This window comes from Zosterops lateralis (genome assembly GCF_965231275.1).
Source record: "Zosterops lateralis genome assembly, chromosome: 31".
Lineage (NCBI taxonomy): Eukaryota > Metazoa > Chordata > Aves > Passeriformes > Zosteropidae > Zosterops > Zosterops lateralis.
This window is the reverse complement of record NC_139791.1, coordinates 2,645,101-2,666,987: the sequence shown is the minus strand read 5'-3', so window position 1 is coordinate 2,666,987 and position 21,887 is coordinate 2,645,101. Positions and strand designations below refer to the sequence as shown.

The 21,887-nt window shown below is 50.4% G+C and overlaps 1 protein-coding gene across 1 annotated transcript; it reads left to right on the top strand.

The window, feature by feature from the left end:
• Positions 1 to 267: 267 nt before the first annotated feature.
• On the top strand, positions 268 to 1,200 carry LOC310920674 (olfactory receptor 14A16-like; the record flags this gene model as incomplete). The annotated part of the gene is made up of 1 exon (XM_083880736.1): positions 268 to 1,200. The coding sequence occupies one exon, from the start codon at positions 268 to 270 to the stop codon at positions 1,198 to 1,200; it is 933 nt and encodes a 310-aa protein (XP_083736862.1).
• Between the last annotated feature and the right edge of the window lie 20,687 nt (positions 1,201 to 21,887).

Sequence of the window (21,887 nt, the reverse complement as noted above, 5' to 3'; positions counted from 1 at the left end):
CATCAGATCTGACTGCACTGGGGCACAGGGAGCTGTATTCTTCCCCTGGGCTCCCAAGTTTAGGGTGAGAGCAATGCTAAAGATGAGGCAGTATCAAACCAGCAAAAACCTGAACTGAAAAATAAAAGTTTTTAGTGAAATTCTCCCAGAGAAAGATAAGTAGTTTTGAGGGGACTCCTAATATAATTACACAGGATTGACTAAAGGAAATCTGTCCCAGCTTGTCAATGTCTTCTTTCAACAGCCCACCATGCCCAGAGTGAAGAAATGTCCAACAGCAGCTCCATCAGCCACTTCCTCCTGCTGCCATTGGCAGACACGCGGCAGCTGCAGCTCCTGCACTTCTGCCTCTTCCTGGGCATCTCCCTGGCTGCCCTCCTGGGCAACGGCCTCGTCATCAGTGCCGTGGCCTGCGGCCACCACCTGCACAGCCCCATGTTCTTCTTCCTGCTCCACCTGGCCCTCACCGACCTGGGCTCCATCCTCACCACTGTCCCCAAAGCCATGCACAATTCCCTCTGGGACATCAGGAACATCTCTTACTCAGGGTGTGCTACACAGCTATTTATGCTTGTCTTTTTCATTTCAGCAGAGTTTTCCCTCCTGACCATCATGTGCTACGACCGCTACGTGTCCATCTGCAAACCCCTGCACTACGGGACCCTCCTGGGCAGCAGAGCTTGTGCCCACATGGCAGCAGCTGCCTGGGCCAGTGCCTTCCTCTATTCACTGCTGCACACAGCCAATACATTTTCCCTGCCCCTGTGCCATGGCAATGCCCTGGGCCAGTTCTTCTGTGAAATACCACACATCCTCAAGCTCTCCTGCTCACACTCCAGCCTCAGGGAACTTGTGCTTCTTGCTGTTAGTCTCTGTTTATCATTTGGCTGTTTTGTGTTCATTGTTTTCTCCTATGTGCAGATCTTCAAGGCTGTGCTGAGGATCCCCTCTGAGCAGGGACGGCACAAAGCCTTTTCCACCTGCCTCCCTCACCTGGCCGTGCTCTCCTTGTTTGTCAGCACTGGTTTTTTTGCCTACCTGAAGCCCCCCTCCATCTCCTTCCCATCCCTGGATCTGGCCGTGTCAGTTCTGTACTCGGTGGTGCCTCCAGCCCTGAATCCCCTGATCTACAGCCTGAGGAACCAGGAGCTCAAGGCTGAAGTGTGGACACTGATCACTGGACAATTTCAGAAACACTAAACTGCTGGCCAATTTCTACAACTCCTTTCTAATAAAAGTGATCTTTGAGAGCACTTGTGGGTTCAGTTGTCATGTGTTTATTCTTTGTTATTTTTCAGTGGCATTCATGAAGCAAGGCCCCTGTTTGTGTCCTTTCCTGTTTTTATTGCCTCTACCTTTACTGATGTGTCAGTGAGGGGCTGTGCTCCTGTAGCTTTAAACAAACTAAAAGATCCCCCAGCAAAGTTTTCTCCGGAGATCCCCATTTTGTTCCCTTCTCTGTCACTGCAGCAGCAATGTCTGTGCGCAGAGCTGGGGGCAGATCAGGGCTGGCACAGCAGCTGTGCCCAGCACCAGCAGCCCTTGGTGTTGCCAATGCTGCTCCCGTGGCCCTGCCCCGCTGCCCTCCTGGCCCTGGTGTTGCTGTAGGGCCTGAGGGCTCTCGGGGCCGGGCACAGGGCTGGGGGTGGCAGTGCCGGGGCTGCAGCAGGGACAGGCCATGGGCACTGCTGGGGCAGCGCTGATGCCTCAGGGCAGGGCCTGGGGGCTCCAGGCTCCTTGCCCAGGCTCTCTCCAGAACACGCCCAGGCCAAGGCTCAGCACAGAAATGCCCCGTGAGCAGCCCCAGGGTGGCCGTGGGCAGGCTGAGGACAAACAGCATGGCTGGGGCTCTGCAAGGTCCCTGGAGGAGATGGGAAGGAGCAGCAGAGCAGGGGCTGATCCATCCCCACTGCACTGGACACCCCAGGGCAGCGTCCCAGAGCATCCTCATGCACCTGTCAACAACATCCCTCCTCTGCAGCCCTGGCCTCTCCCTCAGCTCACACAGGTGCAGGATCCTTGCAGGCACAGACAGGGCAGCACTGGCTCAGGAGCCCCTGTTTGCAGTGCCCAGAGCAGGCCTGAGCACCCCCATGGTGTTGGTGTGGGGAGATGAACCTGAGGGAGCACAAATGCCATCAGCCGCTGGGGCCAGGAAGGGCTGGGGGACGGGAGAGAAACCACTCAGGTTTGTTGTGGCTTCTGTAGTCCGCCAGAAAGTTTGTTCCCATCAGCTGTGAGTTTCCTGCCCCACTGCAGACATTGTTTTTCAGAGCCAGGGCTGCCTGGCAGCCACCCCCAAACTGCCCTGAGAATTTCTGTTGCTTCACCTTTGCTTTCTTTCCTCTTTCCTGGTCCAGATTTCTTCTTCTTGCCAAACCGTGTCCTCTGCCCTCCAAAGACCCCACCCCTGTCTGTCCTTTTTCCTCTGGCCTCACTCCCCCTTTCAGCTCCTGAGTTGGCACTATTGGAACACCCCTTGGGGATCAGGATCATCCTCCAAGTGCTTCAGGAACTGTCTGCAGGCTCCTGCAGTGCCTGGTGCTGTTCCCTTGCCAGAGGCACCACAGCCCAGGGGGGCACATCTGGGCTGCTCTGTCTAGCTGTGGGGCTCCCTGTTCTGGGCAATGAGGAGGGGCTGCAGAGGCTCTGCAGGACTGACAGGATGGGCTTTGGGGCTGTGAGGAGAAGCTGAGGGAGCTGGGCTGCTGCACCTTCTGAAGAGGAGGCCCAGGGCTCATCCTGGAACTGCTGCAAGGGTGATTTCAGAGAGTCACAGAATCAGCAAGGTTGCAAAATACCTCAGAGATCATCAAGTCCAACCTATGCCCTGACACCACCTTGTCTCCCCTGAGCCTCCTCTTCTCCAGGATTAACAATCCCAGCTCCCTCAGCCACTCCTCACAGGATTTGTGTTCCAGACCCCTCACCAGCCTTGTTGCCCTTCTCTGGACATGCTCCAGCCCCTCCATGTCCTTCCTAAATTGGGGGGCCCAGAACTGGACTCAGCACTTGAAGTGCTGCCTCACCAGTGCCAAGCACAGGGGAAGAATCACTGCCCTGCTCCTGCTGGCCACACCATTCCTGATCCAGGCCAGGGGCCATTGGCCTTCTTGGCCACCTGGGCACACTGCTGCCTCATGTCCAGCCTGCTGTCCAGCACTGCCCCAGCTCCCTTTCTGCCTGGCCACTCTCCAGCCACTCTGTCCCCAGCCTGGAGCACTGCAGGGCTTGTTGTGGCCAAAGGGCAGGACCTGACCCTTGGTCTTGTTCAACCTCCCATGGTTGGATTTGGGCCCTGGATCCAGCCTGTTCAGGGACCTGTGCAGAGCCCTCCTACCCTCCAGCAGATCCACACTCACAACCAGCTTGGTGGCATCTGCAAATCTGCTGATGGTGGACTCAATCCCCTCATCCAGACCATCAATGCAGATCTCGAAATCCATGCTGGCTGGGTCTGATCCCTGGGCCATCCTGTGGCTGCCCTGTGATGGCACTCAAGGTGATCTGTTCCATAACCTCTCCAGGCAGCCAGGTCAGGCTGACAGGCCTGGAGTTCCCCAGATCCTCCTTCCAGCCCTTCTTGGGGATGGGCTCCCATTGGCCCCTCCAGTCCTCTGGGAGCTCCCTGGGGAGCCAGGACTGATGAGAAATGCTGGAGAGCAGCTTGGGGAGCTCATCCACTCTCGGGTTGGTTTTCTCACCCGAGATTCAAGTTGTTTAAAGTCCTTGGCCCTCTAAAAGCCCCGAGTCGCGTTGGTACAAAGAAGCGGAGTCTTCAAGGCCTTGCTTTCTGGTTTCTCAAGTTGTTTATTATTTGATATCACAAAGTTTTTCTCCGCTCCCAGCCGAGGTCCGGAGAGCGGCTGGGACACGAGGCGACTGACTACCGATGGGACGTCACCTTACATTTATACAGATAATTACGTATAGGATATTTACTATTTCACACCAATGCCTAGTGCTTACACTAAGAGGGTCACTTCTGCTTTGACCCAATCCACTCTAACTATCTTATTTCATCACCACCCCAGAAGATGGAGGACGAGGAAGAAGGAGAGGGACACGAGGTACCACCCAAATTCCACCATCTTGTCCCCCATTTACCTCTATTCTAAGAATCTTAAAACTACTGAATTTTGTATGTTCTACTGTGTTATACTACTATTTTCACTTCCTGGTGATTTGCAATTCCTCTCCTAATGCTGGAAGTTTTTCCCATGGGCTAAGATCAAACTCAGTGTCTTCCTGGGCTCTGTGCCAAGGTTTCCAACCCCCCTGGACCGGTTCTACACCCCCCTGTCCAGGGCTCAAATTCTCTTTCCCAGGTCTCAGGTCATCCAAGGGGATGTCCTGGACTCCAACAATCCACCAGCTCCCTCATCCCCCTAGGATGGATCCCATCTGCTCCCACAGACACCTGTGAGCATCTGAGTGGCTCAGCAGGTCAGCAGCTGTTCTGCTCCCTGTTTCCATCTACCAGCTCAGAAGAGCACTTGTCCTGGGGACAACCTCTCTGATTTTTGAAACCTGAGACAAAGAAGGGATTAAGTACCTCAGCCTCTTCCTCATCTTTGGTAACCATATACCCCCCAAATAAAGAATGGAGGTTTTGCTTACCCCTCTCTTTGCCATTAATTTATTGATTAAAAGATTTTTAGTATCTTTCACAGAAGCAGACAGGTTAAGTTCTAATTGACCTTTCACATCTCTACTTTTCTTTCTGCATGACCTAGCAACATCCAAAAACCTTTCCTAAGTTGCCTTCCACTCTGTCACAAGGGGATACACCCTCTTTTTTCCACCTGAGTTCCTTAAAAAGCTCCATGGGTAGCAAGGGCAGTTATTTTCCTCACTGGCCTATATTGCCCACACAGCCCGCTCCTATTCCTTCAAAATTTACTTTTTGAAGCGTATCCATCCTTCGTGGACCCTCTCTTTTTTTAGGGGCTGTTTCCCTTAAAAAAATCATTGCCTTATTTGGCACTCCACAGATCTGCATCCTAAACAGGCAGAAGTCTGCCCTCTGTAAGTCCACTGCAGAAGATTTGTTGATACTCATCCTTCTTTCAAAGAATATTTAAAAAAATCAATAATTTCATGATCACTGTACCCCAAACAGGCTCTGACCACCACTGATCTCCCACCAGCCCTTCTCTGTTTGTGAACAGCAGCAGACAGAGCTTTCCTTGGCAGTGGAAAGAGAAGGAAACCTCCCCAAAGTGCAGCTTGGAAGGTTCAGGCTGGAGCTGAGGAAAAAGAAAAGTCCCTGTCAGGGCAGAATTTTGGTGCAGGAGGTGTCCCAGCGTGAGGCTGGGCCATGGGCTGGCTCTGTGTGCCAGGAGCCGGCAGCGCTGGGTGCAGGGAGCCCAGGGAGGGCACAGAAATGCTGGGCTGAGAAATGCTGGGGGGACAGCGAGATGGGCGTGTGCAGCCGGCCAGGGCACAGCAGCAGCAGCACAGGGGGCACAGCCTGCAGGACACATGGCCAAGGGCTGGGCAGGGCTGGCAGGGCCACAGGCACCCAGGCCTTTGTCCCCTGGGCTCTGGCAGCGCCTCTGGAGGCCCCACAGGAGGAACTTTCCTTTCAGGGCCTGCACTTTGCTTCTGTCTGGCCCCTCCCTGAGGAGGCTGCCAGGGCTTGCAGCTTGAGGACATTTGTCCTTGCTGCCCCTGCCATCCCAGTGCCCCACCAAGAGCCCCGAGCCACCCGTGAGGGACAGGCCCTGCTGTCCCAGCCCTGGGCTCAGCCCTTGGCCTTTCTGCTGCCTCCAACCAGCCCAGGCCTTGCTCAGCATTGCAGTTCCCTGCTCACAGCCTTGGCCTCCCTGCAATCCTGCCCTCAAGGATCTGCTCTCACCAGTCCCTGGGGAGCCTTTGGCACTCCCTGCCCTCCCTGGGGCCCAGGGATGCTCCAAGGGACTTGGACTTTTGCTTCTGACTCCTTGAGCAGCTTCTTCAACCTTGTCTCAGTGCCTGGGGCTCCTGGACTCAGCATCAAATCCCGTGTGGGGCTCATGAAAATACAGAAAGGCCTTAGGAGGTACTTGTCTTCCTTCAATTGTCTACTAGTGAAACATAGGATTGGAAAGTAGAGGATATTAATCACAGAAATTAGAATATATTGATTATAGGGTAGGCATTCAGATGATGTGTATTCGAAGGAAGAGACAGGACTATGTGCAAGAACAGCAAGGAGGAATGCAAAGATGCCTGATGGAGGGGAGATGCTTACCAGGACGGGAGATAAGAAGACAAGATTACCAGAGATATTGGGATAACAGGCACCTTGGGTCCCCAGGACCAGATAAACCTGGCCTTATGCTTGGATTATGACCAGAGGATCAATGGGCATGCACAAGGCAGGGGGGTCAGTGGAAGACTGTTCTCCTTCATCCCTGAGACCCCTGAGATGACCACCAGAGACAACTGCACAGGCACAAAGGACTGATAAAACAATTGGCATAGGAAGGGGAAGGGGGGAGCCAAGGAATGAATATGCCCAGTGTATTGTGGAAACTTGATGCATATGTAACATTCTAGAGGTCAAAAGGGAACGTGAGTGAGCGAGGGCCTGCCCATGCCTTTGGGATCTGTCCCACATCACACCCTGTGCTGAATAAATCACATACCTACTTTAAAACTCACTTTGTCTGTGAGTTTTAGAATTTTTTGCATGTGTCGTTTTTGGCAACCACAAAGGGACGTTCTCTGCCCAGCTGTAGGACTGGCCAAGGGGACAGACTTCCTAAGGTGCCCCCAGGATTTTCCCTGGATGTAATTCCACTTCTCAGGTCGCTCACTGGAGCAGACAATGACCTCCTGAACAGCAGAGAAATGGTTTGTGTTTCTTTAGAAAGGGGCCCCATAGAGACCACTGGTGAGCTGCCCAGAGATGTCTGGGCACACAAGAAGGGTCTTGGTGGGTTTGGTCTCAAGCAGCCGCTGGGTCAGACGTGTGGCCAGCGGGAGGAACCGCTGACTGAGGGAAAGGCAGCAGGTAGGGGTTTCCTGACTGTGGATCAGCCACAAGAGGTTCTGGGGGTGAATTGAGCTAATTCCTGTTTTATTGCTGCTATTTGGTTGTGTGTGAGAGTTTTTTAAAAGTTCTGATGTGTTTCATGTTTGGTTCTGTGGGTGTCTGAAAGTTTGTGTGAGGTGACCGTGGGTTTGGGGGCTGTGCTCTGTTGTTGAGGTAATACTTTCACCTTGTGTCCAAAGTCATAATTGCGTCAAACTATGGCTTATATATATATTCCTTCCCTACCGTGTGCATGAGGGAACTCTTTGAACTCTTTGCATTTTACTGTTCATATTTTCTTTTTACTGGAGGTTGTTTCAGGGTTTGTTTAGTGTTGCTTGCCAGGATTTCTGTTCTTAAGATTTTTTTAAGATTCTACTTTGATGGAATGCTTTCTATAGGAATTGTTTGTTGTGAGTATTGTATTTATAGTTTATTTGATAAAGTGCTATTTTTTTTTAAATTACTGTTTCTTGTTTTAATGCTTTTGTTGTGAATATTGCCTTTAGGGTTTGTGTGATAAATGCTGTTCTTGGTTAGTGCTGTTTGTCTTAATGTTTTTGCTGTGAGAATTGCTTTTTGCTTAGTGTGCTTTGCCATAGACAGTGCATTGGTGACAATCATTCTAATCATGTCAAGACAACTGGAAGGGGTCCCTCTCCTCAGTGGTTTGGGCTTGACCCTTGGGAGTCTGTGACCCCTGAAAGTAATTGGGTGATAAGGGGACACCAGCAGGTTTGTTTAGAAGGACAGTATAGGACTTCTGCAGGGAATGTGGTTGCATTAGATTAAAAGCAGCCTGCACCAAAAGATCTGAATATCCAGAGGAACAGAAGGAGTGGGATCATCTGTTTCTGCAGGCAAGGGCGGCATCAGTTGTGGGTGTTGGTTAAGTGTGGGTCCTGTGGAGAGCAGTGGTGTTGTTCCTTGACTAGAAGACATAGAGCTTGTGCTCAGTGTGGCGAACAGGGTAAAGAGGAGCCTGAACTAGAGATTTTAGAGTAATTTTGTGGAAGATCACAGGGAGTCCCAGAGATTTGGAGAGTAAAAGGAAAAGATTGAAAAAAGACTGTACAAGAGTGTGAGAAGAGATTTGTGTGGAAACAAAACCAGAGAGGAAAATAATGGGATCAGGAGAGGGAAGGAATTAAGAGGCCTTGTTAGATGAGGCATGGAGGGTTTTCAGCAATCAAAAAGAAGGGTATAAGCAAGGGATGAGAAAGTTAATGGCAGTAGTACAAGAAAAAAGAAAAGAGAGGTGGGGACAAGAACCACCAAGGCAAGGACCACCCCAGCTGGGCAGAGATCGGTGTGCAAATTGCAGAAAATATGGACACTGGAAAAATGAGTGTCCTGAACAAGGTGCTGAGTGTCAGCTCTGCGCAGTCCTCCAGAAGAATGCCATGTGTGAAGCAGGCGGGGAGCAGCTTGAGCTGCCAGGGCCGGCCCATTGAGAGGCCTTTTGTCCCCTGTGGGCTGAGGCCCTGGGTCTGGGCCTTTGCAAGGGCCCTGGAGCTGCCTGCCAAGGGGCCTTTTACACAGGGATGAGGAAAGGGCTGCTGCAAGGCTGTCCTCAAGCTGCTTTTGCAATCAGGAATGCTGATTCCTTGCAGGTGGAGGTGCTGTGTGTGTGCAGGTGAAAGTAGTGAGGGAGGGAGAGAGCAGGTCTGCTGGAGGTAGAGTGTTCTTTTGCTTGGGGGTTTTTGTTTCTTTTTCTAAATTAATTTTCCCCTCCTCCCTGCCAGCTGTGGTCAGAGCTGTGCAAGTGTGTGTGACCCTTGCCTGGTGCAGGCTGGGGGAAGGCAAAGGGCCCTTGTCCGAGCTGTGTGCAGAGGAATCCTCAGGGGCCCAGGCCGGGGCTGCTCAGCGGCCGGTGGGTTGTGGTGAGTGGCGGCAGCTGTTGACGCTTCCCTTGGAGCGTCTCCAGGCAGGGAATGTTGGGGGCTGCCAGCGCTGGGGTGTCCCAGAGCCAGTGGAACATTGGAAGGTTGGGGCTGCCCTGCTCCTGGCGCAGGCGGCAGAGCTCTGTCAGCCCCTGGAGAGGACAGCCAGGGCTGTGCAAAGGTGAGAATGGCAGAAGGGGCTGAGCTGAGAGGGAGCCAGAGGGATGATGGAGTCCAGGCACTGGGGGCCTGGGCATCCCTGGCAGGGGTGTGCCAAGGCTCCTGGAGCTGGGGCAGCCTCGGGGCTCTGAGCATTCCCTGGGGAGCCTGGTCAGAGGCCCAGCCCGGCCTGCAGGGGAAGGAGCTTTTGGTGCTCTGGGGCCCGGGGCCGGCCTGGCCCAGGCCCAGCCGTTGCCTGGGCTGCTGTCCCTGCTGGCCCGGGGCCCGGCTGGGAGCTGCCCCAGCGCCGGCCCTGGCAAGGAGCCGCAGCCCCCGGGGAGCTGCCAGCTGCGTCTGCTGGGCTGCGGGCGAAGGGAGGCGGCGGCCGCAGAGGCGCGGGGAAAGGTCCTGGACCTGGCTCTGGGCCGGGCCGGGGTCACGGGCAAAAAGTCACCCTGCAGCTCCCGGCCCAGAGCAGGGAGGAGCGGCAATTGCTGGCTGAGAGAGACCCTTGGCAAGGGCCTGCAGGGAGAGGAGACAGGGAAGGGCTTTGCGCTGCCGGGGCCTGGCTGAGATGGGATGTGGGCATGGACTTGTAGCCTGGGGGGGCGGTGGGGCCCTGGGCCAGGTTGGCCCCAGAGTCTGTGGCTGCCCCCGAATCCCTGGAAGTGTCCAAGTCCTGGTTGGATGGGGCTTCCTGCCTGGGACAGGATGGGATGTGATGCAGGGGAATATGGGCAACTGAATAGCTGAATTGTTACCCCTGCCCTTAGAGGGGCAACACTTTGCGATGTGGGTGTGGACCCTCACAGAGGACAGGAAGCAGCATCAGGGTCAAACATGGAAGGCTCTTTATTATCTGACTCCAAAGGCTTATATACATTTTGTTCAGAGGGCCAATATTGGCCCAAAGAGGTTACAACCTCCTGACTCCATTGGTCAATATGACCATCAGTCAAGTTCTCTTTCAGAGAACAAGAATGCAAAATATACAGATAAATTCTAATACAATATTGTTTACATGAAGCAGCGTGAGAAGCTGCTGCAAAGACTCAAACACTTGAAACCAAGAAATACAAGGACGACAATTTTTAGAAGAGCAAGGCCACAATCTATTGATAGGAGGTTTGAACAATCCCTGCTATCAGGGAACAGTATGAGGTTTTGTTCTGTGCCTTCTGTGTCTTACATTGCCTTGAATTAGCAAGAAAGTAGCAAACACAATAGCTTGTTGGTCGTTCTCATGGATGCTTCTTCATGGAAGCTGAAGACACCTAACAAGTTGCTGTGCCTTCTCATAGATGCTTAAGACAAAAATGTTGATCATAAGACGGAACAAAGAAGAATTTGCTGCCAAAAGACATAAGCCAATGAACAATAATTTAGAGTGCTTGAACATGAGATTTTACCCAATCGCAATTGTTTAGCTGTGCCTGCTTTTACTCTGTAGCCACATAAATATAGGGAATAAAGAATAAACGAGGAGATCAAACCTAATCATATTGATGTCTGTTTGATACTCGGCTCCTTCCTTGCAACAGCCAACAAAATCTGTATAGCTATCTGGGTAGCCTTTTGTTCCTCTGTGTGACAGAGATCACAAATTCCACTTCTAGGTGCCTTCCACCTGAACACCCATCTGACCCATGACTCCTGACAGACTACACAATGAAACACAATCCATGGGTTACAATAGTAACCCTTCCTTGGGCAGGGGAATTCCTCCGAACCAGGCTCTCGATTCCTGCACCTCCTAGTCCTCGGCATACAGTTTTAGCAGTATGCAATTTTAACTTTTGACACAGAGTGGAAGTGTTGCCTCAAAATGAGGCTTGGAGCGGCACCTGTTGGGAAAAGAACATGTAGTTATACTTTTCCACCAGGAGATGGCGATAGTCTCTCAAGATGCTCACACAAAAGGCGGAGGGGAAACTCCTTTTTATTCAATCTGGGAAGCCACAAAATACAGCCAGGCACTCCACCTAAATTGCTGGTTATTAATCACTTATCAGACCAAGTCCTCTTTTATGCCTTGCTCTGGGTATATTACTATTAAAATGCATTTAAAATTGCAAGCAACCTTACATACACCACAGCTGAGAGCCAACCATATGTTTTGCTGCGCTGTAACCAAAGGACAGATGGGAACCTTGCAGAGTATTAGCCGGGTTTCAGCAGAAATTTCACAATTTCATGCTACGCTTAGGGCTGTGTGAATCTCAGCTATAGCCTGTTCTAAAGCCTTTGGAATTGCTGGACAAGTCAAAGCCACCCCTTGACTCAGGGTGTTACAAAACGCAGCGTGAACTATTTTGACCACATATCTCAGCACCAAAAATCCCTCAGCTACCTTCACCAGCTGGGCACAAGCTCTAGCTCTAGGCTCTCTGCTCCCTTTACACAATCAAAGCCACTGGTCTGGGTTTCTTTCTCCTTACTAAGACCTGATTCTAAACACGAACAATTTTCAGGCTCACAAAAACAACTGCAGGTCTCTCATGACTCCAAGCACACTCAACCAAGAAGTTTAACACCGTCTTGCCAAAAATCCCATGGATTCTGGCCAGGACACCAGACCGATCCCTCCACAGAAAAGGGGGAGGGTAGTCCCAATCTCACGCTGCTTATACACTCCTCTGCGGCTAGAAACTGCACTTTGTTAAAATGTCACTCCACACTCTAGCAACCTTAAGCTTCACAAACAACCAAGTACCTTTTCTCAGTAAAAACAAACAATCTCATGGGGGTTTACAGGGAGCTTAAAGATGCAACCAGGGCTGCAAAGCCTAAACTCCCCACTGGTTGCCAGGAAAACTTGAATCCCTTCCCTGATTGCTGGGGTTGTGCCAGGCGTAGTTTCAAAACTCCTTTCATGCCGCTCACCCCTTCTAAACACAAAATAAGCAACTTAAACACACACAAACACAAATGTTCCTCTCACCTGGTCATACATCAATCAAAATCTTATTGCCAACACACAGTCAAAGGTCACATATGGTTTAATTCACCATCTAAACTCAATAAATTCTTCTGCCATCTTAGACTGAGATATCCTTCCACTGATGAGGCGGGGATTTTAAATTTCTTTCACAACTTTAAATGCACAAAACTTCTACCTACATTTACCAAATGTAACTAATGCACTTAAAAAGCATACAGACCAAAACACCTACAACACAAGTCCTCACAAACCACAACACATACAGTGCACCACTAATTTTTCGCAGCCTGAGCACACAAACCCGTAAAACAAAAATCTTTCTACACTACACACATTTGGGGTGTGCAGGTCTGTGATTATGGTCTCCTGCAACCCACAACGGGACCTCTCACTTTCCAAAACTCGTGGCCAGCTCCTCAAACTATGGATTACCAAACCGCTTTTAAACCACAAGCCACAACCAGAGCCATCACTGCTCCCAAAACGCAACAAAACCAGTGATTTCTGCTGCTGGCACTGCCCCCGTCTCAGGACACAGACCACCAATCCACTGATACCAGACTCTGCAGAGCTTTTACAAACAAACCCAGGTAGGCATATATTGTGCACAGGATGTCTCTTGTGTCTTACCAATTGCCTATTAAACAGTACCTCCTTTTAATTATAAATATGCCACTTGTCCGTAGTTCCAGACGGTTCTGGTCTTTCCCCAGGTACTCAGCAGGACTGCAGGAGCCCTTTGCCCAGAAAATTCCAGGTGGGCACCCGGAGGGGTCCTGGACTCCAGTGGCCCTACAGCCAGAGAGAGCAGATCTCCTGCCTGGCTCGGCAGAAATTATTTATTTTAAAAATAGTGATATTGATCTAGTATCAATACCCAGCTGAATTTTGTAATGGACAAAAACTCTCTAACAGTTTAAAGTTAGAAAGTGTATGTATATTACAATGCCAGGCAGCGTGTAGGATCACTCCCAAATACACACTGCAATTTTCAGATGTTCACAGAGTCCTTTTATTTATAATAGTAGTGAATACCCAAAACAGAAATACATATTCATAACCCTGGTATGTCCCATTCCCCACTTTGCATGGTAATTAGCTAAAAAGCTATTAAGCATGCATACTTTGTGCTTTGAAATGGGTCCCTTTCAAGGGAGGGGAGGGGTCCTGAAATGAAGAGGTAAATGAAGTCTTATTCATTCTGACCTTTCTATCTTTTCAATGCAAATGTGACAAATGAACCCTTGGTAGGACTCCTGTTTCCTGGATTCATGACTTTCAATGGGTTTCTGGGCATGAGAGGTTCTGCAATTGTCTTGTGTTCTTAAAATCTATTTATCAGATTCTCTGTTCCTCATTATAAACAAGACTAAACAAACATAAAGTTGACAAGCAATCCGTTATTCAGATCCAGGAGGGCTAATCCAAATCAGGTTTCTCTCAACTAACTACCAACTTTTAATTTTAGCAAAGCCTAGCTATGTACTTTAATTAACTCCAACAAAACTTATCTTTAGCTAAAATCTTAACTTCTTTAAACTCCTTAATTCCTTGAAGTTTATGTCTCAGTCCATGCCACAACAAAAGTCACTCTTGCTTCTAGCCGTGTCTATAAGGTTCCCCTGGATGCCATTGGCCCTTTGGGTCAAGGATTAAGTGCACTGCTTGTGGGAAGATCTAGTGCAACCCTACAAGGGATCTTTCTGCATCCAGGAGTCATTGATGCTGACTTTACAGGCCAAATTTGTGCCATGGTTTTCACACCCTGTCACCATTCCTGAGAAGACTCGCATTGCTCAGCTTGCGCATTTTCAGTTACGTGTTCCCAGGACTGCCCAGGGTAGTTGTGGAGATGGCAGCGTCGGATCTGGGGACTGCCACAATTTTTCGGGACTGTGGACACATCTAATCAGTGACCACAGATGATGTGTGCCTGGATTCTACCAGATGCCAGCCCACCTCAGATCCGAGGCTTCGAGGTCTGCTCGACACAGGTGCTAATGTGACAATTATCTCCTTTCATGCATGACCTTCCATGTGGCCTTTGGCTCCCATTGGTTTGGCCATTGAAGGGCTGGGAGGTAAAGCACAGACAGCCTGTGTTGGTCAGAAACACAGAGGGACAAACAGCTACAGTTTGACCTTATGTCACTGGAGCTCTAATCATCCTCTGAGGGAGGGATGTTTTGGCAGCATGGGGGGTACGGATTGGGATGCATTTTTGATGGGGGCTGCTGTACTGAAGGGTGCACAGTATCCTACACTGCCTTTTTGGTGGGTAGTTAGTAGGCCCAGTGGGAAAACCAGGTGGCTCCTAAAACAAGAAAAGTTGGTGGCCCTTAGTGAATTGGTCCAGAAACAATTGCAACAGGGACACATTGAGCCTTCTACTAGTCCCTGGAACACTCCTGGTTTTGTAATCAAGAAAAAATCAAGGAAATGGAGGCTGTTACAAGACGTCCGAAAAAAATCAATGCAGTAATGGAAAGCATAGGGGCATTGCAGCCTGGTATGCCCTCACTCACCCCGCGCCCTATGGGGAGGAAAATTTTGATCATTGATTTGAAGGATTGTTTTTTTCACTATTCCTTTGCATTCCAATGACAGGCCGAAATTTGCCTTTACTGTACCTGCAATTAATAATGCTGAACCTGTGCAGAGGTATCAATGGAAAGTTCTGCTGCAGGGCTGTAAGAACAGCCTGACTATTTGTCAATGGTGTGTGGCTCAGGCCTTGTTTGGAGTCTATGAGCAGTTTCCTGAAGCATATTGCTATCATTGTATGGATGATATCCTGGTGGCAGCAGCCACCCAAGATGAGCTGCTGGGGATACAGCCTCAGTTGTTCATTGCTCTGCATTCTTATGGCCTTCAGATGGCTCTGGAGAAGGTTCAATAGCATCGTCCTTGGAAATATTTAGGAGTCAAAATTTTGGATCAAACCATTCAACATCAAGAGGTGCAATTCACAAATTCTATTAAGACTCTGAATGATGCCTAATAATTGCTGGGTATCATTGACTGGTAATGCCCTTTTTAGGGCTAACTATGGTACAATTGTCCCCACAGTTCAACATTTTAAAGAGAGACCCTGATGTGAATTCACCTCGGAAATTGAATCCTGAGGTGCAAAGGGCACTGGAGGAAGTCCAATAAGCTGTTTCTGCTCATCAGGTTTACTGAGTAGATCCCTCCTTTGATATCACTCTTTTCATTACCAATCTGGATTCTCATCCTACGGGTGTCATTGGCTGTCGTCCCTGCATTTCTTGGTTTCAAGTGTTTGAGTCTTTGCAGCAGCTTCTCACACTGCTTCATGTAAACAATATTGTATTCTTAGAATTTTTCTCTATGTTTTGCATTCTTGTTCTCTGAAAGAGAACTTGACTGATGGTCATATTGACCAATGGAGTCAGGAGGTTGTAACCTCTTCGGGCCAATCTTGTCCCTCTGTACAAAATGTATATAAGCTATTGGAGTCAGATAATAAAAGAGCATTCCATGATTCCCCAAGCTGCTGCCTGCTGTCCTCTGTCAAGGTCTGCTCCCACGTCGCAACGTGTTGCCCCTCTAAGGGCAGGGGTAACAAGTGGTGACCCCGGACGTGTGAGAAGAGGGTCTCCCATCACAAGTGGTGACCCCTCCGTGTCTGGACTGCAGCTGGGTCACATCTGCTGACCCTTTGTGTCTGAACGGCACATCTGGACACTGTCCGTGTCTGAACGGACTCCTGACGTGGGAGAACAGGTAACACCAGTGACCTCCGACTGCGAGAGAACTGCACGTCGGTGGACCTCTGTGCCCAGTGAGAGACTGTACCTGCTCTGCCTGAGGTATCGTGGTAAGAGATAATGATCTCTAAATCCTCCTCATATGAGGAAACCCTCATGTTGAACCTTTGCCTTGAGGTCCTGAGGAGAGAAGAAGTCTCCTTTTCTGGAGATGCTCTCCAGAAATTGTTCTATTATGCTAGAACTCATGGGTTTTTTTGCAGCCTTGAAGAAGTTTTTTCTACAGCAGAGTGGAAGTCTTTGGGCGACTATCTGCTCCAGGTTTTCTTTGCAGATCGCAGTCTGAAGCTTTTGGAACTCATAGCCACCTGGAGCAGGCTGGAGAAGGTGCTGCCTAAATTGCAGCCTTCCAGCTCTGAGGACAGCTCCAGCCCCATTGGTCTGAGTGCCAGGGAAGACGGTGGAGTCATTCCTCCTGTTCCTGCTCCTCGGAGACGGACGGGACAGCCGACCCCCCTTCCTCGGAAAGGTAGCAGCATGGCGGGAAGCCTGCCTGAACTCAGTGCACCAGCTGAGGCGGGCACGGGGTCTTCTGCAGAGCAGACCCCTTCTCCACCCACGCCGCATCGGCGATGGAGTGTGGAAAAACTCGGGGCTTCTGAAAGCCCCTCGGGATAGGCCCCCCCATCCCAGTCCCAAGCCGCAGCTGAAAAAGCGGCGGTGGAGGCAAAAGATCGCCTCTCCCACTTCCCTTCCCCCCCATGCTTTCCTGGCCTTGGAGGCGCTGGGAGCGCTCTTGGATCGGAGGGGTGGGTTGTTTTTTGCAGACTGCCCGCATTGTGGATTTTCCATAAAATATTCCGTGCAGCAGGACGGTGCAAGGCCGCGCCGTCCCGGGGCGCCGGGCAGGGCGGCCCTGCACCCCCGCGGCGGAGACTTGCACAGGGCACACAGTTCTGTGCAGTTTGGCGACAAGCCAAGTGCCCCGCTGGAGCGGGGGTGGGGGCCTGCCCAGCCTGTGAGGGGCGGGACAACACCGACAAGCAGCGGGGCTGGCCCGGGGCAGGAAATGCAGCCTGCCCAGCCCCCACGGGGGAAGACGGCCCCAAGGAGTGAAGGGGCCAGCCCGGGGCCACCCCGCACGGCCCCGGAGCGAGAAAAAACCCCCTTGCAGCGGCCGGTGCTGCCCCTGAAAAAGGGTGGGCCGGCCCCACGCCGCGCGGTGCAGCTGGGCAGCGAAGGAGCCACAGCCGCGGCTCCGCTTGGGAATGCAGGGCCGGGACACCCTCCCAGCCCCCCCGCTCCTCCCCGTGCCGATCGGGGCGCTCCCCCTGAGCCTGTGGGGGCAGTGCTTGGCAAGCGGGACACGCCCCTCTCAGTGCTGCCATCTTCCCCTGCGCCAAGCAGGAGCAGCGTGGCAGAGGCAGCTGCGGCCGATCTGTTCATTTTAAAGGGACAGCGCAATCACAAGCGGGTGTTCCCCCGCTGGAAGGGGTCCCGGGGTCTCGGGTCCCCCTCAGTCTCGGATGATGTCCCAACCGAGGCTGATGCTGTGGGTGGCCGTGGGTCAACACCGCGCCCCCTGCAGGGCAGGGATGGATTCCCCAGCTCTGTGAGTGTGGTGAGAAAAGCTCTCACCCCTGTCTCTGTGAAACACATGGGACAGGATTCAGAGGCCAATGATGCCTCATCTAATGCTCAGGCCAGCAAGACTAATGCTAAGGCCAACAAAAAAAAAGAAAGAGAGTGCAAAAAAGAGGAATCACTCCTTTGTTTCTTTGTGGAAGGTGTGGACGGCCGGATCACATGGCAGATGTTGGCAAGGCAATCCATGTGAAAGGCCAGCCTCTGTCAAAAGGGCAGTGGGGTGCAAAGAGGAAGCGTGCTTGGACAGAAGAGTCTTCCCAGTCCCCACAGCTGATGGAGGTCTGATGGGAAAGTTCAGTCCCACACCCACCTCTCCCTGTCAGAGTCCCTGAAGGGACCAGAATTGTTTAATTTGTGTTTGAGTTTTCTGTTCACAGGACAAAGAGCCGGTGGTGAGAAGGCAGTTGCTCTGAAGTATTGAGCTGCCTGGATTTCACTGGACTGTTGCTCTGATCAGAGACTGTCCTGGAACAATTTGGAACGGACATTGCGATTTTTTCCTTTGCTGTTTGGCAGCTGGAATGGACTGTCTTTCAAGATCCATTCATCGCCCTTCGTGACTTGTTTTGGGAGCTGTTGGACCAGGATCATCTGGAATCTTCAACTAATCCTGGGATGTTCCTGTGTTCTGCATCGAAACAGAACTCTGGGGACTGGAGGTTTTTTATAACACCTCCAAAAAGCCAATCCTCAATTGTGAATCTGAATGATTGTTTTCTGTGATTCATTTGTATCCTGCAGGTATCACTGGCTGATGAATGTTCAATTCCTTGCACGTTCTGGAATGGGTCATTTTTGCCCCATCTGCCACAAGGCGGCAAAAATATTGTTTGAAAAAACAAACAATCAAAATTTTTTTTTGTTTGAGCTAATTATTGCTCGATTTCAGCCGCAAAGGAATGGCAATCAATCATTTTTGTATGAGCTCATTGCTCGATCGATAAATGCAGGCAACAATGCTTGCGAATTTGATGGGTGCAGATTTTTCTAAAATTCATACTCTCAGTATTATGGGAGGAATTTGAATGGAGCTTTGCAAGCAGTGTTTTTTCTGCCAAATGCTCTGGAGCCATGAGCTGTTGCGAGTGGCAAGAATCCTTTGGATTTCTTTTTTGCGGCCCAAAGATATTCAGAAATTTAGTGCAAGGGCCCACAGTCTTTACAGACGATTTGGGAGGATGAGGTAGGCCAGTGTTCCTTGGAAGGATGATTTTGAGGGGCAAGTTTTGGAAGCCCCTGAGGATGGGCAGCCCATTTGGTTGTTTGGGGCTGCTGTCATGGCATTTCCACAGTTTTCCCAGATACTTTTTCATTTAGTCATGGATTTAATTTCTGTGGTCGACATGGCATACAGATGGGTTGTTCAATTTAAAGGGAGTCAGCAATGTTGTTTGTTCCATTTGCTGAAGAACCTTTTGTTGTGCCACAGAGGCCTGATTCTTCAAAAACAAAAACGCGAAACGCAGGGTGAAACCCCGCAAATTCAATTGGCAAAGGCTTTGCATGCCATGGAGCACCTTACAGGTGCCACAGAATTTCACTAACTCTGCAATGTGAAAAGCAAGAAACCGTGACCGAATGAAGGTCAACGGAGGAGGAACCACTGGTCCTCCCATGGGAACAGAAATTGAACTGAAGTTCATTTTCTTTTTTCCTTTTTTCTTTTTTGTAAGGTAAAAAGGGTGAGATGTCGTCCCTGCATTTCTTGGTTTCAAGTGTTTGAGTCTTTGCAGCAGCTTCTCACGCTGCTTCATGTAAACAATATTGTATTCTTAGAAATTATCTCTATGTTTTGCATTCTTGTTCTCTGAGAGAGAACTTGACTGATGGTCATATTGACCAATGGAGTCAGGAGGTTGTAACCTCTTTGGGCCAATCTTGGCCCTCTGTACAAAATGTATATAAGCCTATTGGAGTCAGATAATAAAGAGCTTTCCATGTTTCACCAAGCTGCTGCCTGCTGTCCTCTGTGAGGCTCCGCTCCCACGTCACAACGTGTTGCCCCTCTAAAGGCATGGGGTAACAAAGGTAGGTCTCAACAAGTAGTTTAACAGTCACTCTCACAGTCAAGACACACTTAAAATGATGACAGATGATAAAATAACAACAATAAACAAGGACTTGTACCAAACTGTTTGTGAATTTGCCCTGAACCACTAGTGAGCCCTTTACAGCTCGACAAAACTCTCTGCTGTACACCAAATTCCACTGTAGCTTGCAAGCAGACTACACAGGCTTGAGTTGAGTGTGGGATGTCTCCCATGACTTACCAACAGCCTCCTGGCCACACGTACACCTTATAGGCCACAATTTTCAATTTTTAAACAGACTGTTTTGTCCAGAGTTCTGGCAGTCCTTGTCTGTCCCCAGTGAACAGCCAGGGAGCAGAGCCCTCTATCCAGGGAGATCCCGGGGGGTGCCCCGAGGGGTCCATGACCCGAACTGCTCTCACAGCTGAACAGAACCCAGTCCTGCTGTGGTCAACAAATGATTTGCATAAAATCAATAAGATCACGGACAGAAGACTCTCTAACTAGTTATAGGTAGAAAGTGGTGTGCTTTATTCAATGTTGGGCAGCACAGGAGTATCCTCCTAAAGGTGTGTGCCCCAATCACAAAGATCTAGCCTTCTATTTATTTACAAAAGTCTTCCATATTCATTCAATTACTTGAAATGCCTATATATATGCATAATCCTAGAACTGCCTATCCCTGCTTTATATTATAATGAGCCTAAAGTCCTTTATGCCTGCTCAGTTCTTCTCTAAAAATTGGGTTGGTGGACCTTGAAATGCTTCAGTGGCTTTGAAGGATAAATTCAGAGACGTCTTCCTCACAATGACCTTTTTACTTTAATCTTATTGTCAGTCTATGTGACCTCTTGGGCATAGTCCAAACTCTCTTGCTGGGTTCCAATTACTTTCTGTGACCAGATCCAGCCAAGAATTCTTCCATTATCTCAATGGTCCATCTATTGTATTTCCTTCTACAAACACAACTAAAAGGAGCAAGTAATATATTAACTATACTATAGCTTAAGCATCTAATAATTATTAACTCTTCCACTTCATCTCTACTCTTCCAACTTAAATCCTAATCAATACAAATTGCTTCTATCCCTTAGCTAAAATCTTAAATCTTTAAATCCTTAACTCAAGGCACTGCAGGACACTGCAGAAAATTCCTGGAGCACTTGAAGGATGATCCAGAACCCCAGTGGATTTTCCCGTGGTGCCAACTCAGAAACTGAAATGGGGAGTGGGGTCAGAGAGAAAAGAGCATCCAGGGTTGAGTTGTTTGCAATGGAGGGGACAAGGATGGGTAGTAGGAAGAAATCTGGAGCAGGAAAAAGGAAAGAAAGCAAAGGGGAAGCAAAGGAAATGCTCAGGGCAGTTTGGGGGATGGTTGCCAGGCAGCCCTGGCTCTGAGCAACAACATCTACAGTGGGAAAGAAAACTCACAGCTAATGGGAACAAATTTTCTGTGTGACCTCAGAGGCCACGACAAACCTGAGTGGTTTCCCTCCTGCTCCCCAGCCCTTCCTGGCCCCAGGGGCTGATGGCATTTGTGCTCCCTCAGGTTCATCTCCTCACACCAACACCAAAGGGGTACTCAGACCTGCTCTGGGCAGTGCAAACAGGGGCTCCTGAGCCAGTGCTGCCGTGTCTGGGCCTGCAAGGATGTGGCACCTGTGTGAGCTAGGGGAGAGGCCAGGGCTGCAGAGGGGGGATGTTGTTGGCAGGTGCATGAGGACGCTCTGGGACGCTGCCCTGGGGTGTCCAGTGCAGTGGGGAGGGATCAGGCCCTGCTCTGCTGCTCCTTCCCATCTCCCCCAGGGCCCTTGCAGAGCCCCAGCCATGCTGTTTGTCCCCAGCCTGCCCACGGCCACCCTGGGGCTGCTCATGGGGCTTTTCTGTGCTGACCCTTGGCCTGGGCGTGTTCTGGAGAGAGCCTGGGCAAGGAGCCTGGAGCCCCCAGGCCCTGCCCTGAGGCGTCAGCACTGCCCCAGCAGTGCCCATGGCCTGTCCCTGCTGCAACCCTGGCACTGCCACCCCCAGCCCTGTGCCCGGCCCCGAGAGCCCTCAGGCCCTACAGCAACACCAGGGCCAGGAGGGCAGCGGGGCAGGGCCACGGGAGCAGCACTGGCAACACCAAGGGCTGCTGGTGCTGGGCACAGCTGCTGTGCCAGCCCTGATCTGCCCCCAGCTCTGCACACAGACATTGCTGCTGCAGTGAAAGAGAAGTGAACAAATGGGGGATCCTGAGAAATGTCTGCTGGGAGATCATTTAGTTCATTTAAAGTTACTGAGAGCACAGCTCCTCACTGACGCAGTCTGGGGCCACAGAAAATGTGGAGACAATCAAAACAAGAAAGGACACAAACAGTGGCCTCTCTTTGTGAACACCATTGGAAACTAAACAAAGAAAAAACCCGACAACCAAATCAACAAGTGCTATCAAAGAAGACTTTTATTATAAGAGATTTGCAGGAACTGGCCAGCAGT